Source organism: Ranitomeya variabilis, chromosome 2 (genome assembly GCF_051348905.1).
Source record: "Ranitomeya variabilis isolate aRanVar5 chromosome 2, aRanVar5.hap1, whole genome shotgun sequence".
NCBI classification, from domain to species: domain Eukaryota; kingdom Metazoa; phylum Chordata; class Amphibia; order Anura; family Dendrobatidae; genus Ranitomeya; species Ranitomeya variabilis.
In genome coordinates this window covers 854,813,270-854,835,572 of record NC_135233.1, presented here as the reverse complement: position 1 = coordinate 854,835,572, position 22,303 = coordinate 854,813,270, and the positions used below count along the sequence as shown (strand labels likewise).

The 22,303-nt window shown below is 42.8% G+C and overlaps 2 protein-coding genes across 9 annotated transcripts in view; both read left to right on the top strand.

Moving 5' to 3' along the window:
* TNK2 (tyrosine kinase non receptor 2) overlaps positions 1-22,303 on the top strand; it is a 350,655-nt gene that overhangs the window by 255,430 nt on the left and 72,922 nt on the right. For all 8 annotated transcript variants that reach the window (XM_077290239.1, XM_077290240.1, XM_077290237.1 and 5 more), the window contains one exon: positions 11,486-11,695. In XM_077290239.1, coding sequence (XP_077146354.1) covers positions 11,486-11,695 — 210 coding nt within the window. The remainder of the gene's footprint in view (positions 1-11,485; positions 11,696-22,303) is intronic.
* On the top strand, positions 17,943-19,590 carry LOC143808985 (uncharacterized). Its single transcript, XM_077292164.1, has 2 exons — positions 17,943-18,330; positions 18,415-19,590. Exons 1-2 carry the CDS (start codon positions 18,148-18,150, stop codon positions 19,588-19,590), a joined length of 1,359 nt encoding a protein of 452 aa, XP_077148279.1. The 5' UTR covers positions 17,943-18,147.

Here is a 22,303-nt window from a genome sequence, read left to right as displayed (position 1 = left end):
AAAAAACAACCAGCACTCCTAATTGTAATTGTAGGCTTAGCCCTAGAGTGATATGTTTTGTCCAATTTATGCGCTAAGAACCTTCATTTCATCTATTACTGTAAGTTTTAAGGAAAAAAAAATTTTTTGAGAAAATTTGTGAAAAAAATACTTTTGAGAAGTATAGTCTATTGAATATTTGTCTGTGTTTTCACATGGCCTAGATTCATGCACATGTGCCACTGTGTTTTTTTATTAGAGATATATATATATATATATATATATATGTATATATGTGTGTGTGTGTGTGTATATATATATATATATATATATATATATATATATATATATATATATATATATATATATATATATACACACCGTATTTTTCTGACTATAAGACGCACTTTTTTCCCTCCAAATTTGGGAGGAAAGTGTGGGTGCGTCTTATAGTACGGATATAGCATGTGGGGAGGGGGGCAGCAGCGAGTGGGATCGCAATGATATCCCACTTCAGGATGTCCCCGCTGCCGGAATCAGCTGCTGGGGAAACCACATGGCCCCGCTGATTAAGTGCAGTGAATATTCATTAGCGGCTCCCGGCCCACCGATCAGCTGAGCAGTGAGCGGGGAGCAGCAAATGAATACTGCACTTAAGCAGCGACACACAGTTTCCCCAGCACTGATTCTGGGGAGAATCTGTGTCCGGGGGAGGAGGCAGTAGGGGCCAGGAGATCGCTGCATACCTGCCTGTGCTGGACGCAGAGCTGTCTGTGGTGCACAAGGAGGACCTGTGTGATGTCAGAAGTGGGTGGGCTGGAGCATCACATGGCAGCTCAGAGCCCTTCCTCTTCTGACATCATCATAGGTCCTTCAGACTCCCACCTAGAATCTGCAGCTTCCTCTTATGTCCTGCGCGTGCGCTGTGGAAAGGCAACAAGAGAGAGGGCTCTGTGTGTGCAGCCATGGGATGCTCCAGCTTTTACCTCACCAGAGGCTGGCTCCCACAATTAAGAGGTTAGTCTTTACAAAACACAATAAAGCACTCTGCCACTCCTTTGGTGAACTATAACTCCCAGCATGTCATAGGATCTGCAGGACATGCTGGGAGTTTTAGTTCTCCCATGGGATTTTAAAGCAGCACTCCAGTGTTATTTTGCAGTGCTGGAGTGGTGCTTTCACTATAAGCCATGTGCCCCCATTCTTATACTCACCCTCCAGTGTCTTCATATAGTACTGTACAGACACCACACTGGTCCCGCAGCTTCCAACATAATAACTTACTATTATATATAATAACACCACATATAATAGTATGTTATTTGTTATTAAATATTTTACCACATTTTTTTTGCTTCAAATATTTTTTTCCCTATTTTCCACCTCTAAAACCTGGGTGCGCCTTATAGTACGGTGCGTCCTATAGTCCGAAAAATACGGTATGTATGTATATATATATATATATATATATATATATATATATATATATATATATATATATATATATATATATATATATATATATATATATATATATCTGCACACTGGTTCTCATCTTCACCTGCCTCTGTTCCCGATCTAAACTTTCTAACTCCTCTTTCCTCATTTCTGACCACAACCTACTCGAATTCTCTTCCCTCTCCTCTCCAGATGCACAACCCCACTCCACACACTTGCACACCCTCATAGAAATAGCAAACATCTTGATTTGCACTCACTTTCTGAGTCCCTTCTCCTTCTTGCAGACATAGGTTCCTAACACAATGCAGGTTCTGATGCCACTTTATATAACACTACAACAACATCAAAAATCGAATTGGTCGCCCCCTCACACATACCAAAATTTGCCCAATCAACAGGATACCCTGGCACACAAGCCTGACTAAAGAACTGAGTCGGGTTTCCAGGGTAGACATGGAAAAGATCCCATTCCAGCAAGCACTTCATCACGTTCGAACAGTCCCTTACCACTTCCAAGTCAACACTCACTACAACAAAAAACAAACCTACTTCTCATATCCTCCCTCTCACACAACCCTAAACAGCTATTCAACGCTTTCAATTTTGTCCTCCGTCCCCCAGTACCTCCTCTCTCTCATCTCAGCTGAAGACTTTGCCTCAACATCAGAGAAAGCTTTGGCTTAGTCTCTCCTCATAACTACTCAGTCCTCCTCCTCCAAAAACATCTTCACCATTACAGAATACCAATCTTCCTCTCTACTCTACAGATCACATATCGCCACCTGTTAACTTGACCCTTTCCCATCCGACCTCATCCCAAACTAGTAACACTCAATCCACTGTACCGTTATATCACAATGTCTACCCTCACCTACTTGCATCTTCACCCATTCCTTGTAGACTGTGTTCCCTCATCTACAGGGTCCTCTCTCCTCCTGTACCAGTCGGTGACTTGTATTGTTCAAGATAAAAGTACTTATTTTTTATTATTTATACCCCTTTCACATGTGAAGCTGCATGGAATAAATGGCACTATAATAATGAATAATAAAAATAATAATAACTTTGATGTGAGTGCTTCTTTAATTCAGTAGGGAAAATAAGTATTTGATACACTGCTGACTTTGCATGTTTTCCCACCTACAAATAATGGAGAGGTCTGTAATTTTTATTGTATGTACCCTTCAACTGTGAGAGACAGAATCTAAAAATGAAAAAAAAACAAAAAACGGAAAATCACATTGTATGATTTTTAAATTGTATTTTATTGGATGAAAAGAGTATTTGATCACCTAGCAACCTGCAAGAATTCTGGCGCTCACAGACCTGTTAGTCTTTCTTTAAGAAGCCAACCCACTCTGCACCCATAACCTATATTAATTGCACTTGTTTGAACTCTTTAGCTTTATAAAAGACACCTGTCCACACACTCGATCACACTTCAACGTGTCCACCATGACCAAGAACAAAGAGCTGTCTAAGTACACCAAGGACAAAATTGTAGACCTGCACAAGTCTGTGATTGTCTACAGAACAATAGGCAAGCTGTTTGGTGAGAAGGCAACAACTGTTGGCGCAATTATTAGAAAATGGAAGAAACACAAGATGACTGCCAGTCTTCCTCAGTGTGGAGCTCCATGGAAGATCTCACGTCATGGGGTAAGGATGATTCTGAGGCCAGGAATCAGCCCAGAACTACACGGGGGACCTGGTCATTGACGTGAAGAGAACCGGGACCATAGTCTCAAACATTACCTTTAGTACAGGAGAAAAGGGGCCGCAGTGTTTACCTGCCCAGGTCCCCGGACAAATGCACTATCAGGATGCAGCAAACCCATGTAGTAAAGATGGCGGCAACACAGGTGCAATATAATAAGACAACCACTTACAGCCTACCAATTCATGGACGGGGTGACTTCTTAGTATATGATTGCTCAAAAGAGGCTTGTATAGGGCTCTGTTTACATACACGTAATATATAGTATCTGGTTTACAGCCTATTAGTGACGCCCATACTATTTCCATACACACTCGCAAGTGTGAGGACACTTGACGTGGGTTATGAGCTTGTATACAGTTAAGTCTATATATACTGTATTTGGACAGAGACAACATTTTTGTAATTTTGGTTATAGACATTACCACAATGAATTTTAAACAAAACAATTCAGATGCAGTTGAAGTTCAGACTTTCAGCTTTCATTTGAGGGTATCCACATTAACATTGGATGAAGGGTTTAGGAGTTTCAGCTCCTTAACATGTGCCACCCTGTTTTTAAAGGGACGAAAAGTAATTGGACAATTGACTCCAAGGATATTTCATGGACAGGTGTGGGCAATCCCTTCGTTATGTAATTTCCAATTAAGCTGATAAAAGGTCTGGAGTTGATTTGAAGTGTGGTGCGGGTCATTCCATGTCAAGTGAACCAATGATTTTTACCACTATATTTTTAATTCTTTTGAGATTTTGTTATTTGGTAATAGTGTGTCAGAGAATGCAAAATGTGAAGAAAAAAAATTCTAGATTTTTTTTTTTATTTTTTATTGATTTTCAAAGTTCGGAAAAAGTGCAAATTTCGGTGTTGCCTGCCTTTACATTTCTCCCCATAACTCAGGCTAGAAAAGAGATAGAGAAACAAAATAAACACCATTCTACTCAGAACTGTACAGGCTTTCACCAGATATGTCACAAGAGTATCTTTAATAATAATTTACCTATGCAAACCCAAGCACAAAACTTTAAAACGCATTCCCGAAAAAAACGTTTAATTTAAAAATTTCAAAAACTGCATATGTGCCTGTTATGCTCCTAGCCACATCTGCACCAAAACACAAGCTGGGAGCATGATGGGATCATATTTTAAAAAATAAAATTATTACAGTGTCAGTTCAAAAATCTTGATTTCAGGTCTGTTCAGCCTGTGGTCTAACAGTGTGGGGTCTAGATTTACCAAATAATCCAAGATTGTTAGATATTCCTGTATTATTTTATTATGTTAGAGCTTAGAAGCAGGAGAGGAGAGAGGAGAAGCTTTGTTAGGGCCCAACCTGAGAATGAGCACGGGTGGACAGTGAATGCAGAGCAGATGACAAGCCGGCAACTCCAGCCTCCAGAGGCCACATTCACACCAAATCTTATCACCCAGGCAACTCCTCAAATGGAGGGAGAAAAATACTCTTAACATCCAGTCCATGTATTGTAAAAACCAGGACTACAAAGAGGAGGAGAGTTTGTTATATCGGTTACAGGAAGCAGAACCCATCACAGGGACTCAGCAATACCGGACTGTCATCCCATGTGGTGGAAATAAAGACAGTGACGTCCATGACGTGGTAGAAGGCGGCACAAGATCGGCAATGGATGACAACTGGTTATGTGACCTGTGAATATAATTAGCACTGACGGCTACTGGACTCTCCAAAGATTGTGAAAATGAAGACGTAGAAAGGACTTTTCTGCACCTTCTGGTCCAGCGCCGTCCTTTGTGTATCCAAGAAAATCAGACATTGTAAAAGTGAACAAAAATCAGATATAACTCAGGTGGAGCCGAGCACCATGACAGCCGCACATACTCTGACACAGAAGGAAACGGCCATTGCTAGTGAGCACTTATGGGCAAGATGACATTTCATCCGCTAGAAGGGACACATTGATGATAAAAGGCCAGTGTAAAAACCTACTACTAATTGTTTGATTAGTTCATATTTTATAGTACGAGCATTTAACTACTGGACAATTCTTCTTAAACACTTTAGAAATGACAAGTTTAGTGATATAGTAGAAAAAAAATTGTTCCATGTATAAATAGGTGGTAAAAATATTGGTTCTTTTAATCTTGTTTTTAACATATAATTAGGATGAGACTGTATTTAGAAAATCACACTTGAGGATATGATCACGTTTTTTCTTTTGGCTTGTTCAATTAATTCAGGTTGAAAATGCTGAGCAAGTTGTGTTATGATGATTAAGATGTAATTATTCTGGCACTTCAGTAGTTGTTTTTTGCGTTTCTTTATTGTTACATATAAATGTTGAATGCAATAACTTGTAATTTGAAAAGAAAAAGGGAAGAAACTCGCACAAACCTAAAATCAGATGATTCAAGGCTTAAAAAAAAATACAAATTTGATAGGTCCCAAGATGAATCCCTGTACAAATATAAACAAGGACACAAGTAACACACATGCATGTTTTCACAATTTTAAAACATACGTTTTTTTCAGAATTGCGCATCAAAATGTTTAATTTGATTTCACCAAAACAAAATATAAAGAAACATAGTCTTGTGACATATCAAATGAAAGCCGGTACCGTTCTGAGAAAAATTATGCCTCTCCCACCTCTATATCTTAATTCTAGCCCGAGATATGATAAAAAATGTAAAGCCATACCAGGCCAAAATCTGCGCTTTTTTAAAACTTTAAAAATCTGTAAAAAATTAACTGATGAAGAAAAAAATTCTAAACTTTTAATTTGTAACTAAAGTTGTACTTCATGAAAACAAAAAATAAAAAAAATCTAAAGACGTCAGGTAAAAAAAATATTCATATTTGGATCACTTGATATGGAATGACCCGTGCTTGCATTTGGAAGGTTTTGCTGTGAAGTAAACATGCGGTCAAAGGAGCTCTCCATACAGGTGAAACAAGCCATCCTTATGCTGCGAAAACCGAAAAAACCCATCCGAGAAATTGCTACAATATTAGGAGTGGCAAAATCTACAGTTTGGTACATCCTGAGAAAGAAAGAAAGCACTGGTGAACTCATCAATGCAAAAAGACCTGGGCGCCCACGGAGGACAACAGTGGTGGATGATCGCAGAATAATCTCCATGGTGAAGAGAAACCCCTTCACAACAGCCAACCAGGCGAACAACACTCTCCAGGAGGTCGGCGTATCAATAGCCAAATCTACCATAAAGAGAAGACTGCATGAAAGTAAATACAGAGGGTTCACTGCACGGTGCAAGCCACTCATAAGCATCAAGAATAAAAAGACTAGACTGGACTTTGCTAAAGAGCATCTAAAAAAGCCAGCACAGTTCTGGAAGAACATTCTTTGGACAGATGAAACCAAGATCAACCTCTACCAGAATGATTGAAAGAGAAAAGTATGGCGAAGGCGTGGTACAGCTCATGATCCAAAGCATACCACATCATCATCTGTAAAGCACGGCGGAGGCAGTGTGATGGCTTGGGCATGCATGGCTGCAGTGGCACTGGGTCACTAGTGTTTATTGATGATGTGACACAGGACAGAAGCAGCCGAATGAATTCTGAGGTATTCAGAGCCATACTGTGTGCTCAGATCCAGCCAAATGCAGCCAAACTGATTGGTCGTCGTTTCATACTACAGATGGACAATGACCCAAAACATAAAGCCAAAGCAACCAAGGAGTTTATTAAAGCAAAGAAGTGGAATATTCTTAAATGGCCAAGTCAGTCACCTGATCTCAACCCAATTGAGCATGCATTTCACTTGTTAAAGACTAAACTTCAGACAGTAAGGCCCACAAACCAACAGCAACTGAAAACCACCGCAGTGAAGGCCTGGCAGAGCATCAAAAAGGAGGAAACACAGCGTCTAGTGATGTCCATGAGTTCAAGACTTCAGGCAGTCATTGCCAACAAAGGGTTTTCAACCAAGTACTAGAAATGAACATTTTATTTAAAATTATTTAATCTGTCCAATTACTTTTGGTCCCTTTAAAAACAGGGTGGCCCATGTTAAGGAGCTGAAACTCCTAAACCCTTCATCCAATTTTAATGTGGATACCCTCAAATGAAAGCTGAAAGTCTGAACTTCAACTGCATCTGAATTGTTTTGTTTAAAATTCATTGTGGTAATGTCTATAACCAAAATTAGAAAAATGTTGTCTCTGTCCAAATATATATGGACTTAACTGTGTCCTGGCCAAAATATCGACCAATACCTCACATATTTTTATGTATTTTTTGCACTTTATTTTTCAGGGTGCAGCCAAGCCCTGCACTTTTGGTCTTGTAACCTGGCGTGTCTGTTCACATGGGATGCATTTATATAGTGCTGGGCAGCCCGCCTGATCAAACATTATGGGCGTTACTAATAGGCTGGGGTCACACTTGCGAGTTCAGTGCCCGCATCTCGCATCAATACCCTGCACTGCCACCGGCACTCGGAACCAGAGTGTACAGCTGCATGTATTTCTATGCAGCCTCACGCTCCAGTGCCGGGTATTGATGCGCGAGTTTCTCGCATTGAACTCGCAAGTGTGACCCCGACCATAGGCTGTAAACCAGATACTGTGCATTACCTGTATGTGAATAGCGCCCTATACAAGCCTCTTTTGTGCCATCGTATACTAAGCAGTCTCCCCCTCCATGAATTGGTAGGCTGTGAGTAGTTGTCTTATCAGTATTTTGCCCCTGTGTTGCCGCCATCTTTACTACATGGGTTTGCTGCATCCTGATAGTGCATTTGTTAGGAGACCTTGGCAGGTAAATACTACTGCCCCTTTTCTGCTGTACTAATTCTTGAATTTTGGAGGATTTTTAGTCCTGTTTTTGTGCCTTTGCTAGTTTACCTTTAGTAACACACTACGCTGTCATGGATTAAAATCCTGCAGGTCATGCAAGGTCCCCCTGCCCACGCCAGTACTTGTCCAGGCCCGTTTGAATTTCGCTAATGAAACCATCTTGATGACTCAGAGGAGGCATGAGAGATGGTCAAGTGGTAATAGGAGATCAAAATAGAACTTTTTGGCATCAACTCCTGTTTTTGAGGAAGGAGGAGTACAACCCCAGGAACACCGTCCCAACCATGAAGCATGGTGGGGAAACATACTTTGGGGGTGGTTTTCTGTAAAGGGAACAGGACAACTGCACCTTTTTGAAGGGAGGATTTATGGGGTCATCTATTGTGAGATTTTGGCCAACAACCTCCTTCCTTCAGTTAAGAGCATTGAAGATAGGTTGTGGTTGGGTCTTCCAGCATGACAATGACCCAAAACGCACAATTAGCACAACTAAGGAGTGGCTCTGTAAGATGCATGTCAAGGTCCTTGAGTGGCCTAGCCAGTCTCCAAACCTGAATCCAATAGAGAGTCTTTGGAGAGAGCTGAAACTCAATGCTGCCGAGACACAGCCCTGAAACCTAAATGATCTGGAGAAGATCTGTATGCAGAGGTGGGCAAAAATCCCTGCCACAGTGTGTGCAAAGTTGGTCAAGAACTACAGGAAACGTCTGACCTCTGTAATTGGAAACAAAGGTTTCTGTACCAAATATTAAGTTCTGTTTTTCTATTATATAAAATACTTATTTCATGCAATAAAATGCAAATTAATGTAAAAATCGTACTATGTGATTGCCTGGATTTTTTTTTTTTAGATTCTGTCTCTCATAGTTTAAGTGTACCTATGATAAAAATTACAGACCTATCCATTCTTTGTAAGTGGGAAAACTTGCAAAATCGGCAGTGTATCAAATACTTATTTTCTCCACTCTATGGGAGCCAATTTGCAGTATTTATTGCAGTTAGTTGACTGACCAGACAATATTGTGTGTGACAAGCATTTTATTCTTCATGTAAGTTGCATGCATAACACTAGTACAAGTTAGAAAACACTTTTGTGTATACAGCCTGACCTATTAACAAATACTGTATGACTGGGGAAGGTGGGTTGCTTTTAGGCTATGTGCACACGTTCAGGATTTCTTACAGAAATTTCCTGAGCAAAACAGGACATTTTCTGCAAGAAATCCGCATGCGTTTTTCTCGTGTTTTTGGTGGGCTTTTTTTGCGGATTTTTCCAGAGGTTCCTAATGCAATAGTATAGTGGGAAGTCCGCAAACAATCCGCAAAATTAATGAACATGCTGCGTTTTTTACCGCGATGTGTTTTTTTTTTTCGCGGAAAAAAACGCATCATGTGCACAAAAATTGCGGAATGCATTCTAAATGATGGGATGCATAATGTATGCATCTTTTTCGCGTTTTTATAGCGAAAAAACGCAAAAAATCTGCAACGTGTGCACACAGCCTTAGAGTGGTATGATACGTCTCCATGTGATGTTTTCCTTTATAATAGTGGAAAATTACTGAAATTTTGAAATATTTTTTCTATGTATTAATGGTTTAAGAAAAGATTTTGTATATGTGAGAATTATTATTTTAAAAGTAAAAAAAAAAAAATAAAATAACAGTATAAGGAAGTGCTGCAGGCCAAGTCATTTCCTGCCCTCTTTGTCTGTACATTGACAAATACCGGTATGCATTCTGTTGTTAGCATATGCTTTGTAGACAAAGCTTACAGGGATGTATTGTTCTTTAAAATAAATCATGTAAAGTGAAGAATTGAATGAGTTAATATTGTTGTGTGATTCTTCACTATTCTGTCCTCTGTCTACAGTGTTAGCATTTTTGGGTCTGGGGTTACTCTGAAAATAGAACCCACCCACTCAGTATCGCATGTCCCCCTATGCTCAGTGTCGGGCCATGACTGGTGACACACTGTACAAGTGTCAGCAGTTGTCCCAGGATTTCCTTTCTTGAGTCAGTGAAAGAATAGAGGATGGATTGATCCAGCTGCAGGGCTATCTGGCAGCGGAAACTGGTAATCCCAGATGAGAGATTTGCTCTACTTTTCCGGGATCCACATCACAATATTTGTATTCAATTTCTGCAGATTTTAAATAATACCTTTGCTATGCAGCTTGCAATCTTCTGAGTACTTCGATGAGAATACAATCTGTGTACATTTACTCTTAACTTTATCAAAATTAATTGTAATATTCAAATGACTTTACGTTGTTGTTTTTTGAATATACAGGTGCATCTCACAAAATTAGAATATCATCAAAAAGTTAATTTGTTTCAGTTCGTCAATACAAAAAGTGAAACTCGTATATTATATAGAGCCATAACAAATAGATTATTATTATTATTTATTGTTATAGCGCCATTTATTCCATGGCGCTTTACATGTGAGGAGGGGTATGCATAATAAAAACAAGTACAATAATCTTAGACAATACAAGTCATAACTGGTACAGGAGGAGTGAGGACCCTGCCCGCGAGGGCTCACAGTCTACAAGGGATGGGTGAGGATACAGTAGGTGAGGGTAGAGCTGGTCATGCAGCGGTTTGGTCGATCGGTGGTTACTGCAGGTTGTAGGCTTGTCGGAAGAGGTGGTCTGATGTGTTGTGGTAGAGGGTTCCAGAGTAGGGGTGATACGCGAGAGAAATCTTGTATACGATTGTGGGAAGAGGAGATAAGAGGGGAGTAGAGAAGGATTGATGTATTTCATGTATTTATTTCTGTTAATGTTGATGATTATGGCTTACAGCCAATGAAAACCCAAAAGTCATCTCAGTACATTAGAATATTTTATAACAACAGCTTGAAAAAATGATTTTAAAATCTGAAATGTTGGCCTACTGAAATGTATGTTCAGTAAATGCACTCCATACTTGGTCGGGCTCCTTTGGCATCAATTACTGCATCTGTCATGTGGCATGGAGGCGATCAGCCTGTGCAACTTCTGAGGTGTTATGGAAGCCCAGGTTGCTTTAATAGCAGCCTTCAGCTCGTCTGCATTGTTGTATCTGGTGTCTCTCATCTTCCTCTTGACAATACTCCAAAGATTCTCTATGGGGTTAAGGTCAGACGAGTTTGCTGGCCAATCAAGCACAATGATACTGTTGTTTTTAAACCGTCTTTTGATGATATTCTAATTTTGTGAGATACACCTGTATGTACTAAACGTGTGTATGTCTGAAGTTTGTAATGTAAAAGTTCGGTTAATCAGAATAGGGTATGCCCTAAATGTGGATTAAGTCTTGGGACCTGCACCTATTTCTAGATGGGGGAAAGTGTGACTACATCCCTGCAGAGTTTGTGAATGAAGGTGTGGCTGTGGATGAGGTGGAAGCCTCACCTCTGACATTTATTGTAGATCCTAGTGATGTGTCATAAATGTCTAAAAGGGGAATAACTATTTAATGATCAGACCCATGATTATATTTATGGGACAGACTGAAACGATAATTGTGTGTCCTTTTTTCCAGGTTTTCAGTGGAAAGCGCCCAGATTCAGAATTTTCTTCTCTACCACAAAGTACTTTTCGCAAACCTCCCAGCCCCCCACCTCCTTCTGAAGGTCAGCAGGCTTTGACCTGTCTCATCAGTGAAAAGGACATTTCTCTCTTTGAGAAACTTGGAGATGGTTCCTTTGGTGTGGTTAGGAGAGGGGAGTGGAACACACCCAATGGCAATCTGGTAGGTACATTTATTAACAAATTAAACGTTCCCACACAATTAGACACATAATGGCCCTAAGTTTCCCAACGTGTTGTATACTGACACATAAGGCAGACATAAACACAACATTCACCCCAGGAGCACCCTATCTATACAAAATATTGTCTGTACTAGCTTTTATAAATCTGCTCATTTTTTTCTTTTGAAAATTGTAACATTTTGTTCAAGGAGCTTGAAAAACCAAAGCAGTAGCGAAATATCAGGTCTTAGCTAGATTCTTTCTTATTAGTATGATGCCTTCTGTAATGGGGAGTCCTGAGTAGTCACAAGGAGAGCTCTTTTCTCGCCTCTCCTTAACCCTCTTTGCAGTGACTGACAGTCTGCAGTCTGTGTATACAGCAGCCTTCCGATCATTGCCCTGAGAGGTAACAAATGGCCTATCCTCATGAATACCTGACACTCAGAAATTGTGTCTTTTGGTGATCCATGTATCCAAACAGCTCAACAGTCTTTAGTAATGGTTTGGCATTTTTCTATAAATTAACTGTAATTAAAAAAGGAGCCCTTACCACACATTACACAGGAAACAATAAAACAGAAAAACGGAGTTCATGTCCAGAAAAATACAAAATATTTTATTAAATTACAAGAAATACTGATAAATAACAACAACATGTAATAATACACTACAATAAATATCAAGATAGTTGGAGATGGTAGGTAGCACAGATAAAAAACAGTGCAGCACTCAGGCTGATGCCATGTACACAAAAAATATATATATCATCTGCGTTGTGCAGAGTAAAGTGCAGGTATTAAGCCGGGGGGTATAAATAACACTATGTAGAAAGATATCAAGAGCCCTGTACACTGGCTCATGTCACACCGAAAAAGGAGCATAAATCCCCACCCCGGATTCTTACCCACACAATGGCATCAGGACCGGACCGCACCGTACGCCGCGATTTATATGTTCCCTGCAGCAGCGTTTGCTGCAGAGAAAATATGAATAATAGTGTTTAAAATAAAGATCTATGTGTCCGCCGCCCTCCCACCCCCTGTGCGCCCCCCCCACCCCCTGTGCGCCCCCCCACCCCCTGTGCGCCCCCCCCCCCGCTGTTCAGAAAATACTCACCCACTCCCACGTTGGCTGTCACTCCTTCCTCTCTTCCCCGCGCCTCCTACTGTATGTGGTCACGTGGGGCCGCTCATTTACAATCATGAATAGTCGGCTCCGCCCCTATGGGAGGTGGAGCCGCCTATTCATGACTGTAAATGATCAGCCCCACGTGACCGCATACAGGAGAAGATGGGGCCAGACCAGGAAGCCGCGACAGCCAACGAGGGAGCGGGTGAGTATTTTCTGAACAGCGGGGGGGGGCGCACAGGGGGTGGGAGGGCGGCGGACACATAGATCTTTATTTTAAACACTATTATTCATATTTTCTCTGCAGCAAACGCTGCTGCAGGGAACATATGATTCGCGGCTTCAGCACGATGCAGGGTACCACACGCTCCGTGTGGTACCCACTCGCCATACGGGCGGCACACGTGTGCCGCACGTATGGCCTACGTGAGTTCCCAGGCACACGGACACTGATAACTCCGGTACCGATTTATTCCGGTACCGGAATTATCTGGACGTGTGGGACAGCCCTTATGCATCTCAGTAATATGTCTTGGTGATAACCAAGAAGCCAGCCTCGAGCAGTCTTCACATCGCAGTCACAAACTGACATTACATGGTGCAAATGGCTATAAATTATGTCCCAAAAGTGTCCCACAGCAGAATAAAAACATTATACTGGGGAACAATGCACTAAAAGAACGAATGCATTGATAATTTTGTGTCTCGCAGTCTAAATGCTTTTTTTTTTTTTTTTTTTTAATATTTTTATGTCTGATGTTGTGTAGTTATGATCTAGAAATCCCAGGACCACTTTTGGTTAGATTTAGGAAAATCTTATTAGTGTGCAGCATTCTCTTTCTGAATTTAAAAACAATGAATAACCCTTTAATATAATGCATGTATTATGTTGCTGTGGAAATGTATCATAATCTGCAGGCACAATTGTTTGGTGTTTTTTTTCTACAGGCTTCTCTATAAGGCTAGGTTCACATTGCGTTAGGGCAATCCGTTTAGCGCTAGCGGATTGCGCTAACGCAATGTCTTTTTTGGGGCCGCGTTTAGGGGTCGCGTTAACGTCCCCGCTAGTGCAGATCCCCGATCTGCCACAGCGGGGAACGGACCACGGGCGCGCCGCGGATGCTGCAAGCAGCGTCCGAGGCGCGTCACAAAAGAACGGCACATCGCTAGCGTATATTAGGCTGCCTACATATGAGCTTGTGATGATTTTTGGACTTTGCAGATTTTGTGCACCTATTACATGAAAAAGTATATTAGCATATTTGCATTTTTTTTAAAAATGCAAAACTTAAAATAATCACCAAAAACTCATTATGGGAGCGTAGTCTAAGGGTATATTTCCACATTAAGGATTCGTTCAGGATTTGCCTCGGATTGGACGCTGCGTACAGCCGCAGCGTCCAATCCGCAGCGGCCAGATGTTACAGCGTAGTGGATGGGATTTTATTAAATCCCACCTCCACTATGCGTGCAGGGTTGCATCCGGTGGCCCTGCGTAACCAGACATGCGGCACGTCTTTCCAGACCGCAGCATGTCTACTTCTCTTGCGGAGACCCAAAATAAATAACCCAGTCTATGAATATGATGCCGTGATTCCGCATGTGTTTAATGAACACATTCAGTATCACCGCGCGTACAGCAGGGGGCAGAACGGGATATCCACTGCGTCCAAAGCGCAGACATTACACCCCGTGGAAACATAGCCTTAGACTTCAGAAATGACAGAAAAATTACATGTACAAAATGTTAAAGCATAAAAATGCCACGTCTATCACAATTAAAACAAGGCACAAAGTAATCCATTACTCATTTGCACCATATTAAACATTACATTTGTACAATTAGAAACATAGAATATCATAATTATTCACTCCTCAACATTGAAGTTGCACACAAAAGAACATGTCGTGGAGATATGGCAATCACAGGATGGATAGACATGTTAATGATCTGCATATGGTGAAAAGATGGAAATAAGAGTTTTTGAAACATCTCTACGTATCGGGTATGCGTGCCACATGTGGAAGTACATGCACCCATATGCCTTGGCAATACTGTCAGTGAGGTTATTAGTGGTTGTCTAAGGAATGTTTTGCCATGATGAATGCATTTGGGGACGTAAATCATCAAGATCCGCTGCTGGCAGCTTCCTTTTCTATTGCTGAACAATAATGTCCCAGATGTGCTCGATGAGAGTAATATACCAGTCATAGTGGCATCGTCAATATACAAAAATTTGTTTAACCCCTTAGTGACGGGGCCACATTTTTAAAATCTGACCAGTGTCACTTTATGTGGTAATAAGAACGCTTCGACAAATTCGAGTGATTTTGAAATTGTTTTTTCGTGACGCATTATACTTTATGATAATGGTAAATTTATGTTGATTTGTTTTGTGTTTATTTATAAAAAAAATCAGAAATTGACAAAAATGTAAAAAAATTTGCAATTTTCAAACTTTGAATGATTATCCCTTTAATTCACATAGTCATACCATAGCAAACCATTAATAAATAACATTTCCCACGTGTCTGCTTAACATCAGCACCATTTGTAATGTGTTATTTTATTTCGTTAGCATTTTAGCAGGTTTAAAAATGTAGCAGTAATTTTTCATGGAAATTTACAAAATAATTTTTTTAGGGACCTCTCCAGGTTTGAAGTGATTTTAGGGATCCTATATATTATTATTATTTATTATTATAGCGCCATTTACTCCATAGCGCTTTACATGTGAGGAGGGGTATACATAATAAAAACAAGTACAATAATCTTAAACAATACAAGTCACGACTGGTACAGTGGAGAGAGGACCCTGCCCACGAGGGCTCACAATCTAAAAGGGATGAGTGAGGATACAATAGGTGAGGGTAGAGCTGGTCATGCAGCGGTTTGGTCGATCGGTGGTTACTGCAAGTTGTAGGCTTGTCGGAGGAGGTAGGTCTTCAGGTTCTTTTTGAAGGTTTTGATGGTAGGCGAGAGTCTGATATGTTGTGGTAGAAAGTTCCAGAGTAGGGTTGATGCACGAGAGAAATTTTGTATGCGATTGTGGGAAGAGGAGATAAGAGGGGAGTAGAGAAGGAGATCTTGTGAGGATCGGAGGTTGCGTGCAGGTAAGTACCGGGAGACGAGGTCACAGATGTATGGAGGAGACAGGTTGTGGATGCTTTTGTATGTCATGGTTAGGGTTTTGTACTGGAGTCTCTGGGCAATGGGGAGCCAGTGAAGGAATTGATAGAGGGGAGAGGCCGGGGAATAGCTGGGAGGGGGACAGGTGGATTAGTCGGGCAGCAGAGTTTAGAATAGATTGGAGGAGTGCGAGAGTGTTCGAGGGGAGGCCACAGAGCAGGAGGTTGCAGTAGTCGAGGCAGAAGACAATGAGGGCATGAACTAGGGTTTTTGCAGATTCTTGGTTTAGGAATGTACGGATCCGTGAAATATTTTTGAGTTGAAGGCGGCAGGAAGTGGAAAGGGCTTGGATATGTGGCTTGAAGGAGAGATCAGTGTCAAGGATTACCCCGAGGCAACGAGCTTGTGGGACTGGGGAGAGTGGACAGCCGTTTACTGTAATGGATAGGTTTGTTGGGGGGTTGCATGAGATGGGGGGGAAAGATGATGAATTCTTTTTTGTCCATGTTAAGTTTTAGAAATCTAGCGGAGAAGAAGGATGAAATAGCGGACAGACATTGAGGGATTCTGGTTAGTAGGCTGGTAGTATCTGGTCCGGATATGTAGATCTTTGTGTCATCAGCATAGAGGTGATACTGAAAGCCGTGAGATTCTATGAGGTGTCCCAGGCCAAAAGTGTAAATGGAGAAGAGCAGTGGCCCTAGGACTGAACCTTGCGGGTCTCCAACAAATAGGGGGCGAGGTGAGGAGGTGGTTTGTGAGTGGGAGACGCTGAAAGTCCGGTCTGTTAGGTAAGAACAGATCCAGAATAAGGCCAAGTCTTTGATGCCAAGGGATGAGAGGGTCTGTAATGATAGGGAAAGGTCCACTGTGTCAAAGGCAAAGGACAGGTCCAGGAGGAGGAGGACAGAGTAGTGTTGCTTGCTCTTGGCGGTTAATAGGTCATTGGTGACCTTAGTTAGGGCAGTTTCAGTGGAGTGGTGTGACCGGAAGCCAGATTGTAAGCGGTCGAAGAGGGAGCAGTGAGAGAGATGGGAGGATAGTTCAAGATGCACGTTTTGTTCCTGTAGTTTTGAGGCATAGGGGAGAAGTGATATAGGGTGATAGCTAGATACAGAGGATGGGTCAAGAGAGGGCTTTGAGGATAGGTGTGATTGGGGCATGTTTAAAGCTTGAGGGGAAAACACCAGTTGTTAGTGATAGGTTGAAGAGATGGGTTATGGTTGGAATGAAGACTGGCGAAGTTTGGGATGAAGTGAAAAAGGATCGGGTCAAGTACACAGGTGATGAGATGGGATCTTGAGTAGAGTGGAGAGTCGATCTTCTGTAATGGTGGAGAAGTTGGTTTTGGAGGTGGAGGGCTGGGCAGTTGGGAGGAAGGGCTCTGGGGGTTGTCAATCAAAACTGTCTGATGTTATCAATCTTCTGCTTGAAAAATGAGGCAAAGTCTTCAGCTGAGATGAGTGGGGAAGGGAGGAGGTGCTGGGGGACGGAGGAGAGAATTGAAGGTGTTGAATAACTGTTTGGGGTTGTGAGACAGGGAGGATATGAGAGATGAGAAGTAGGTTTGTTTAGCTGTGGCGAGTGTGGCCTTGAAAGTAGTGAGGGACTGTTTAAATGCGATGAAGTGCTCATTGGAATGGGATCTTTCTCGGTCCCCCATGACAGCACTACGGAGAGAGGGGATCCGCCCTTCAGGGACAGGAAACCTACAGATACATAAGGGCGGTACCTCTCCCTCGCATCAGTTGGTTTCCTGTCCCTGACGGGGAACCTCTCTTCGGCAGTACCTGCAAAGAAGACGTCGTATCCAAGGACCGGGACCGGGCAGCCGAGTTCCGGCAGCGAGGAGGCTCCTGCCGCGGCGTGTCCGGCACCCGAAGCCGCCACCGCTGGGACCGAGGGGTTCTCCAGGGTGTGCGGGGGAGAGGCCGCCGCCGGACTCCGATGGACAAAGGGGCGCTGGTCACCCGGAGCTTCGGTGCAGGCTGCTGCACGCTCTGGGTGAAGAAAGATGGCCGCCGCTCCGGAAATGCGGCATCAACTTCCGGGTCGTCCCCGCGCGCATGCGCGGTAATATCTCCTCTCCCGGGGATGTGCGCAGGACCGGAAATGAGGAAGAACGCCGGGGGAGCGCCGGATTCAAAAAGGGAGATGGTGCACACTTAGTTGTCGCACTATCTCCCTTTCATTATGGAGGACAGCGATTCCCAGCAGCTGCCAGCCAGGCAGCAGCAGCATAAGAAAAATGACCCAAAGAGCTCCAGAAGAAGTGGATCAAGCAGTCGATCCACACAGCGCAGCAGATCTGCTGCAAGGACTAACTCCCCTCCTCAGGAGACTCCACTACCAGATCCCGGCCCTCTTCCAGAACCGGTACCTGCCTTCACATCTGAATGGTGAGTGATCTTCGTGAAAGTATACACTCCTATAATAGGGCTCCCTCTTCTCCCTTACTAGGGTAAGAAGAGCCTGGAGAAAAAGAAAAATAGAGTCTGCCCCACATGTAACAAAGCTTTGCCGGTAACTTGGGGAAAAAAGCTTTGTAAATCCTGTATCCAGCATCTATTGTGTGAAGAAACCCCTGACTTTGCCTCTGAACTTAAAAATATAATTAGATCAGAAGTTCAGAATGCCCTGTTATCCTCCAAAAAAGGGAAGGAAAAGGCGAAGGAGACGGTATATGCTCACTCTGTCCGATCCTCATCTGAGGACGCGGACTCTGATGATTCCAAATCCTCCCTATCTTCCTCTGATGAAGATTCGGGCCGTCACTGTTTCCCATTAGAGGAAGTGGACGCTTTAGTTAAAGTCGTCAGGGCCACCATGGGGGTTGAGGATCCCAGGCCTGATAAAACGGCTCAAGACATCATGTTTGGAGGTCTGACACAAAAAAAGCGGAGAGCTTTTCCGTTAAACTCCAATGTCCAGACTCTAATCAAAAAAGAATGGGAGAAACCAGACAGAAAAAATTCTTCAGTACCCTCGCTGAAAAGAAAATATCCCTTCGATGATGAAGCGTCCACTTCTTGGGACAAGGCACCCAAATTGGACGTGGCAGTAGCCAAAGCTTCAAAAAAATTCGCGCTCCCATTTGAGGATATGGGTACCCTCAAAGACCCCTTAGACAAAAAAGCAGATACCTTTCTCAAAGGGGCTTGGGAATCGGCTGGGGGTAGCCTGAGACCTGCAGTCGCGGCAACCTGCACCTCCAGGTCTTTAATGGTATGGGTTGACCAGTTGGAAAGCCAGATCAAGGACGGATCACCCAGGAATAAATTATTAGACTCAATCCCTGCAATTAGAGCTGCAGCAGCTTTCCTAGCAGACTCCTCAGCGGACTCAGTGCGTCTAACATCCAAAGCCGCTGCCCTCTCCAACGCGGCCAGAAGGACCCTTTGGCTTAAAAGCTGGCCAGGGGATCTCCAAACAAAGTTGAAGCTGTGTTCTATACCTTGCGAGGGAAACTTCTTATTTGGGGAAACCCTGGATGACATCCTCCAGAAAGCGGGTGACAAAAAGAAGGGGTTTCCAAATCTGGGACCAGCCCCATTTAAACAGTCCTTTCGGAGTAGAAAATTTTTTCGTCGAAGACCACCTAGAGACCAAAATAAGTGGGAAGAAGGTAGAAGGTGAGATAGAGGCTACCTCTTTGGCAACACCTCCCGTGATAAAAAACCCGCCAAATGACATTCTCCCTGCGGTGGGGGGAAGGCTCACCACATTTCTTCCTGCTTGGAAGAAAATTTCCAACAACACCTGGATTCTAAGACTCATACAATCTGGTCTAAAAATAGATTTCCTTTCCCTCCCTCCTCGAAATTATGTTGTGACAAAAATGAGGTCTTCGACGATAGAGCAAGCGGCACTAGAAAAAGAGATTATCTCCCTTCTACAAAAAGCTGTAATTCGGGAGATTTCTCCTCAGGAAATGGGGGACGGGTTTTTCTCCCCTCTCTTTCTGGTACCGAAACCCGACGGGTCCTTTCGGACAATTATAAATTTAAGGAACTTAAACAACTACGTAAGAAATCACAAATTCAAAATGGAGACAATAAAATCCACAATAAAGATTCTCTTTCCAAATTGCTACATGGTTGTGATAGATCTAACCGACGCATATTATCATGTGCCCATCCACGAGCTTTCTCAAAAGTTTCTCAGGATGGCGGTGTCCATAAAAGGGAAAATAAGAAACTTCCAGTACAGGGCCCTTCCGTTTGGGATTTCTATAGCTCCGCGGATATTCACAAAAATAGTAGCGGAGATGATGGCCCACATAAGGGAACAAAACATTATCATAGTTCCCTACCTGGACGATTTTCTTATTGCCAGCGACTCGGCTCAAAGTTGCAGAGAACAGAGAGACCGAGTAATGACTATTCTAACGAACTTGGGTTGGCTCATAAATATAAAAAAGTCGAAGTTGGAACCCTCTCAGGTACAGGAGTTCCTAGGGCTGACGTTAGATTCCCGGGTTCAAGAGTGCCGGCTCCCGGGCCCCAAAAAGGACAAAATACTAGCCATGATAGCACAAACGCTGCAAAACCCCTCCATGACTCTAAGGAGGGCAATGTCCCTATTGGGGTCCCTTTCCTCATGCCTGCCGGCGATACCCTTCGCACAATTCCACACAAGAGAGCTTCAGTGGCACATACTAGAATGGCAGGTAATATTAAAAAACAATCTGGAAAGCAGGGTCACTCTAAATTCCTCTGTTATTCATTCCCTTCTCTGGTGGGGAAAGAGCCAGAATATTTCAAGAGGGATTCCCTGGGTACCCGAAATATCCCGGGTAATAACAACCGATGCAAGTCCCAGGGGGTGGGGAGCCCACATGGGAAACAGAGTGACTCAGGGCAACTGGTCAATTCAGGAACTATCAGCATCCTCGAATCAAAAAGAACTCTGGGCAGTGTATCAGGCTCTCCTATCATTTCTTCCCTACATTCGAGGACATCATGTCCGAATTTTCTCGGACAATATAGTGACAGTAGCCTACATCAATCACCAGGGGGGAACAAGGTCTCAGTTACTGATGAATTCCTCCGCCAAAATTCTCCGCCTGGCGGAAACGAATCTACTCTCCCTTTCCGCACTACATATTCAAGGGTCAAAAAACGAGAAAGCAGACTACCTGAGTCGAACTCAGTTGAGACAAGGCGAATGGTCCCTAAATCAGTCCGTTTACAACCAGATCACGAGAATGTGGGGAACCCCAACAATAGATCTGTTCGCCAATCACAAAAACAAAAAAGTAAACAAATTTTGTTCTCTAAACCCAGAAGGGAATCCCCAGGCTCTGGATGCTTTTCTCATTCCTTGGACACACAAACTAACTTACGCCTTTCCACCAACCATCCTAATTCCGGCGGTCATCCGCAAGGTCAGAGAGGACAAAACAAAGATGATCCTTATTGCCCCATTCTGGCCAAAAAGGACATGGTTTTCCTGGCTAAGGATGCTATCAGTCTCAGACCCATGGGTTCTTCCGAATTTGCCAGACCTGTTACAGCAAGGACCGATCCTCCACCCACAGGAGACGAACTTGCATTTGACAGCCTGGCTTTTGAGCGGGAACTATTAATAAAAAGAGGTTTTTCAGACAACTTGGTTACAACATTATTAAAATGTAGAAAACCTATTACTACCAAAATTTATGGCAAAACATGGAAAAAATTCTTGTCTGTATCTAAAGTCAAAATCCAGGAGGGACCTTCAATTAATAAGATACTTGAGTTCCTACAAAAAGGGCTGGAACAAGGATTAGCGGTTAGTACCCTTAAGGTGCAGATAGCAGCCCTGGGTGCTCTCTATAACCAGAATATAGCAGCCAACCCGTGGATAATAAGATTCGTTAAAGCGGTAACAAGATCAAAACCTGTAGTTACCCAAAAGATGCCCTCATGGGACCTAAACTTAGTCCTTTCAGCATTATCTGGTCCACCATTCGAACCCATAGATGTGATTCCCATAAAAATACTGTCACTAAAAACCATTCTTCTAGTAGCCTTAACATCGGCACGCAGGATAAGCGACATTCAAGCCCTGTCCTCTAACCCCCCTTTCACAAAAATCATGGATGATAGAGTCACTCTAAAACCTGACCCGGCCTATTTGCCAAAAGTGGCAACAAAATTCCATAGGTCACAGGAAATATCCCTGCCGTCCTTCTGCCCGAACCCTAGAAATGAGAAAGAGCAGAACTTCCATAACCTAGACGTCAGAAGATGTCTAGTCCAATACCTAGATTCCACTAGGGAGTATAGGAAGGAAGGCTCTCTCTTTGTCTGTTTTCAGGGTCCCAGAAAAGGATTCCGGGCATCCAAGGGTACCTTGGCAAGGTGGA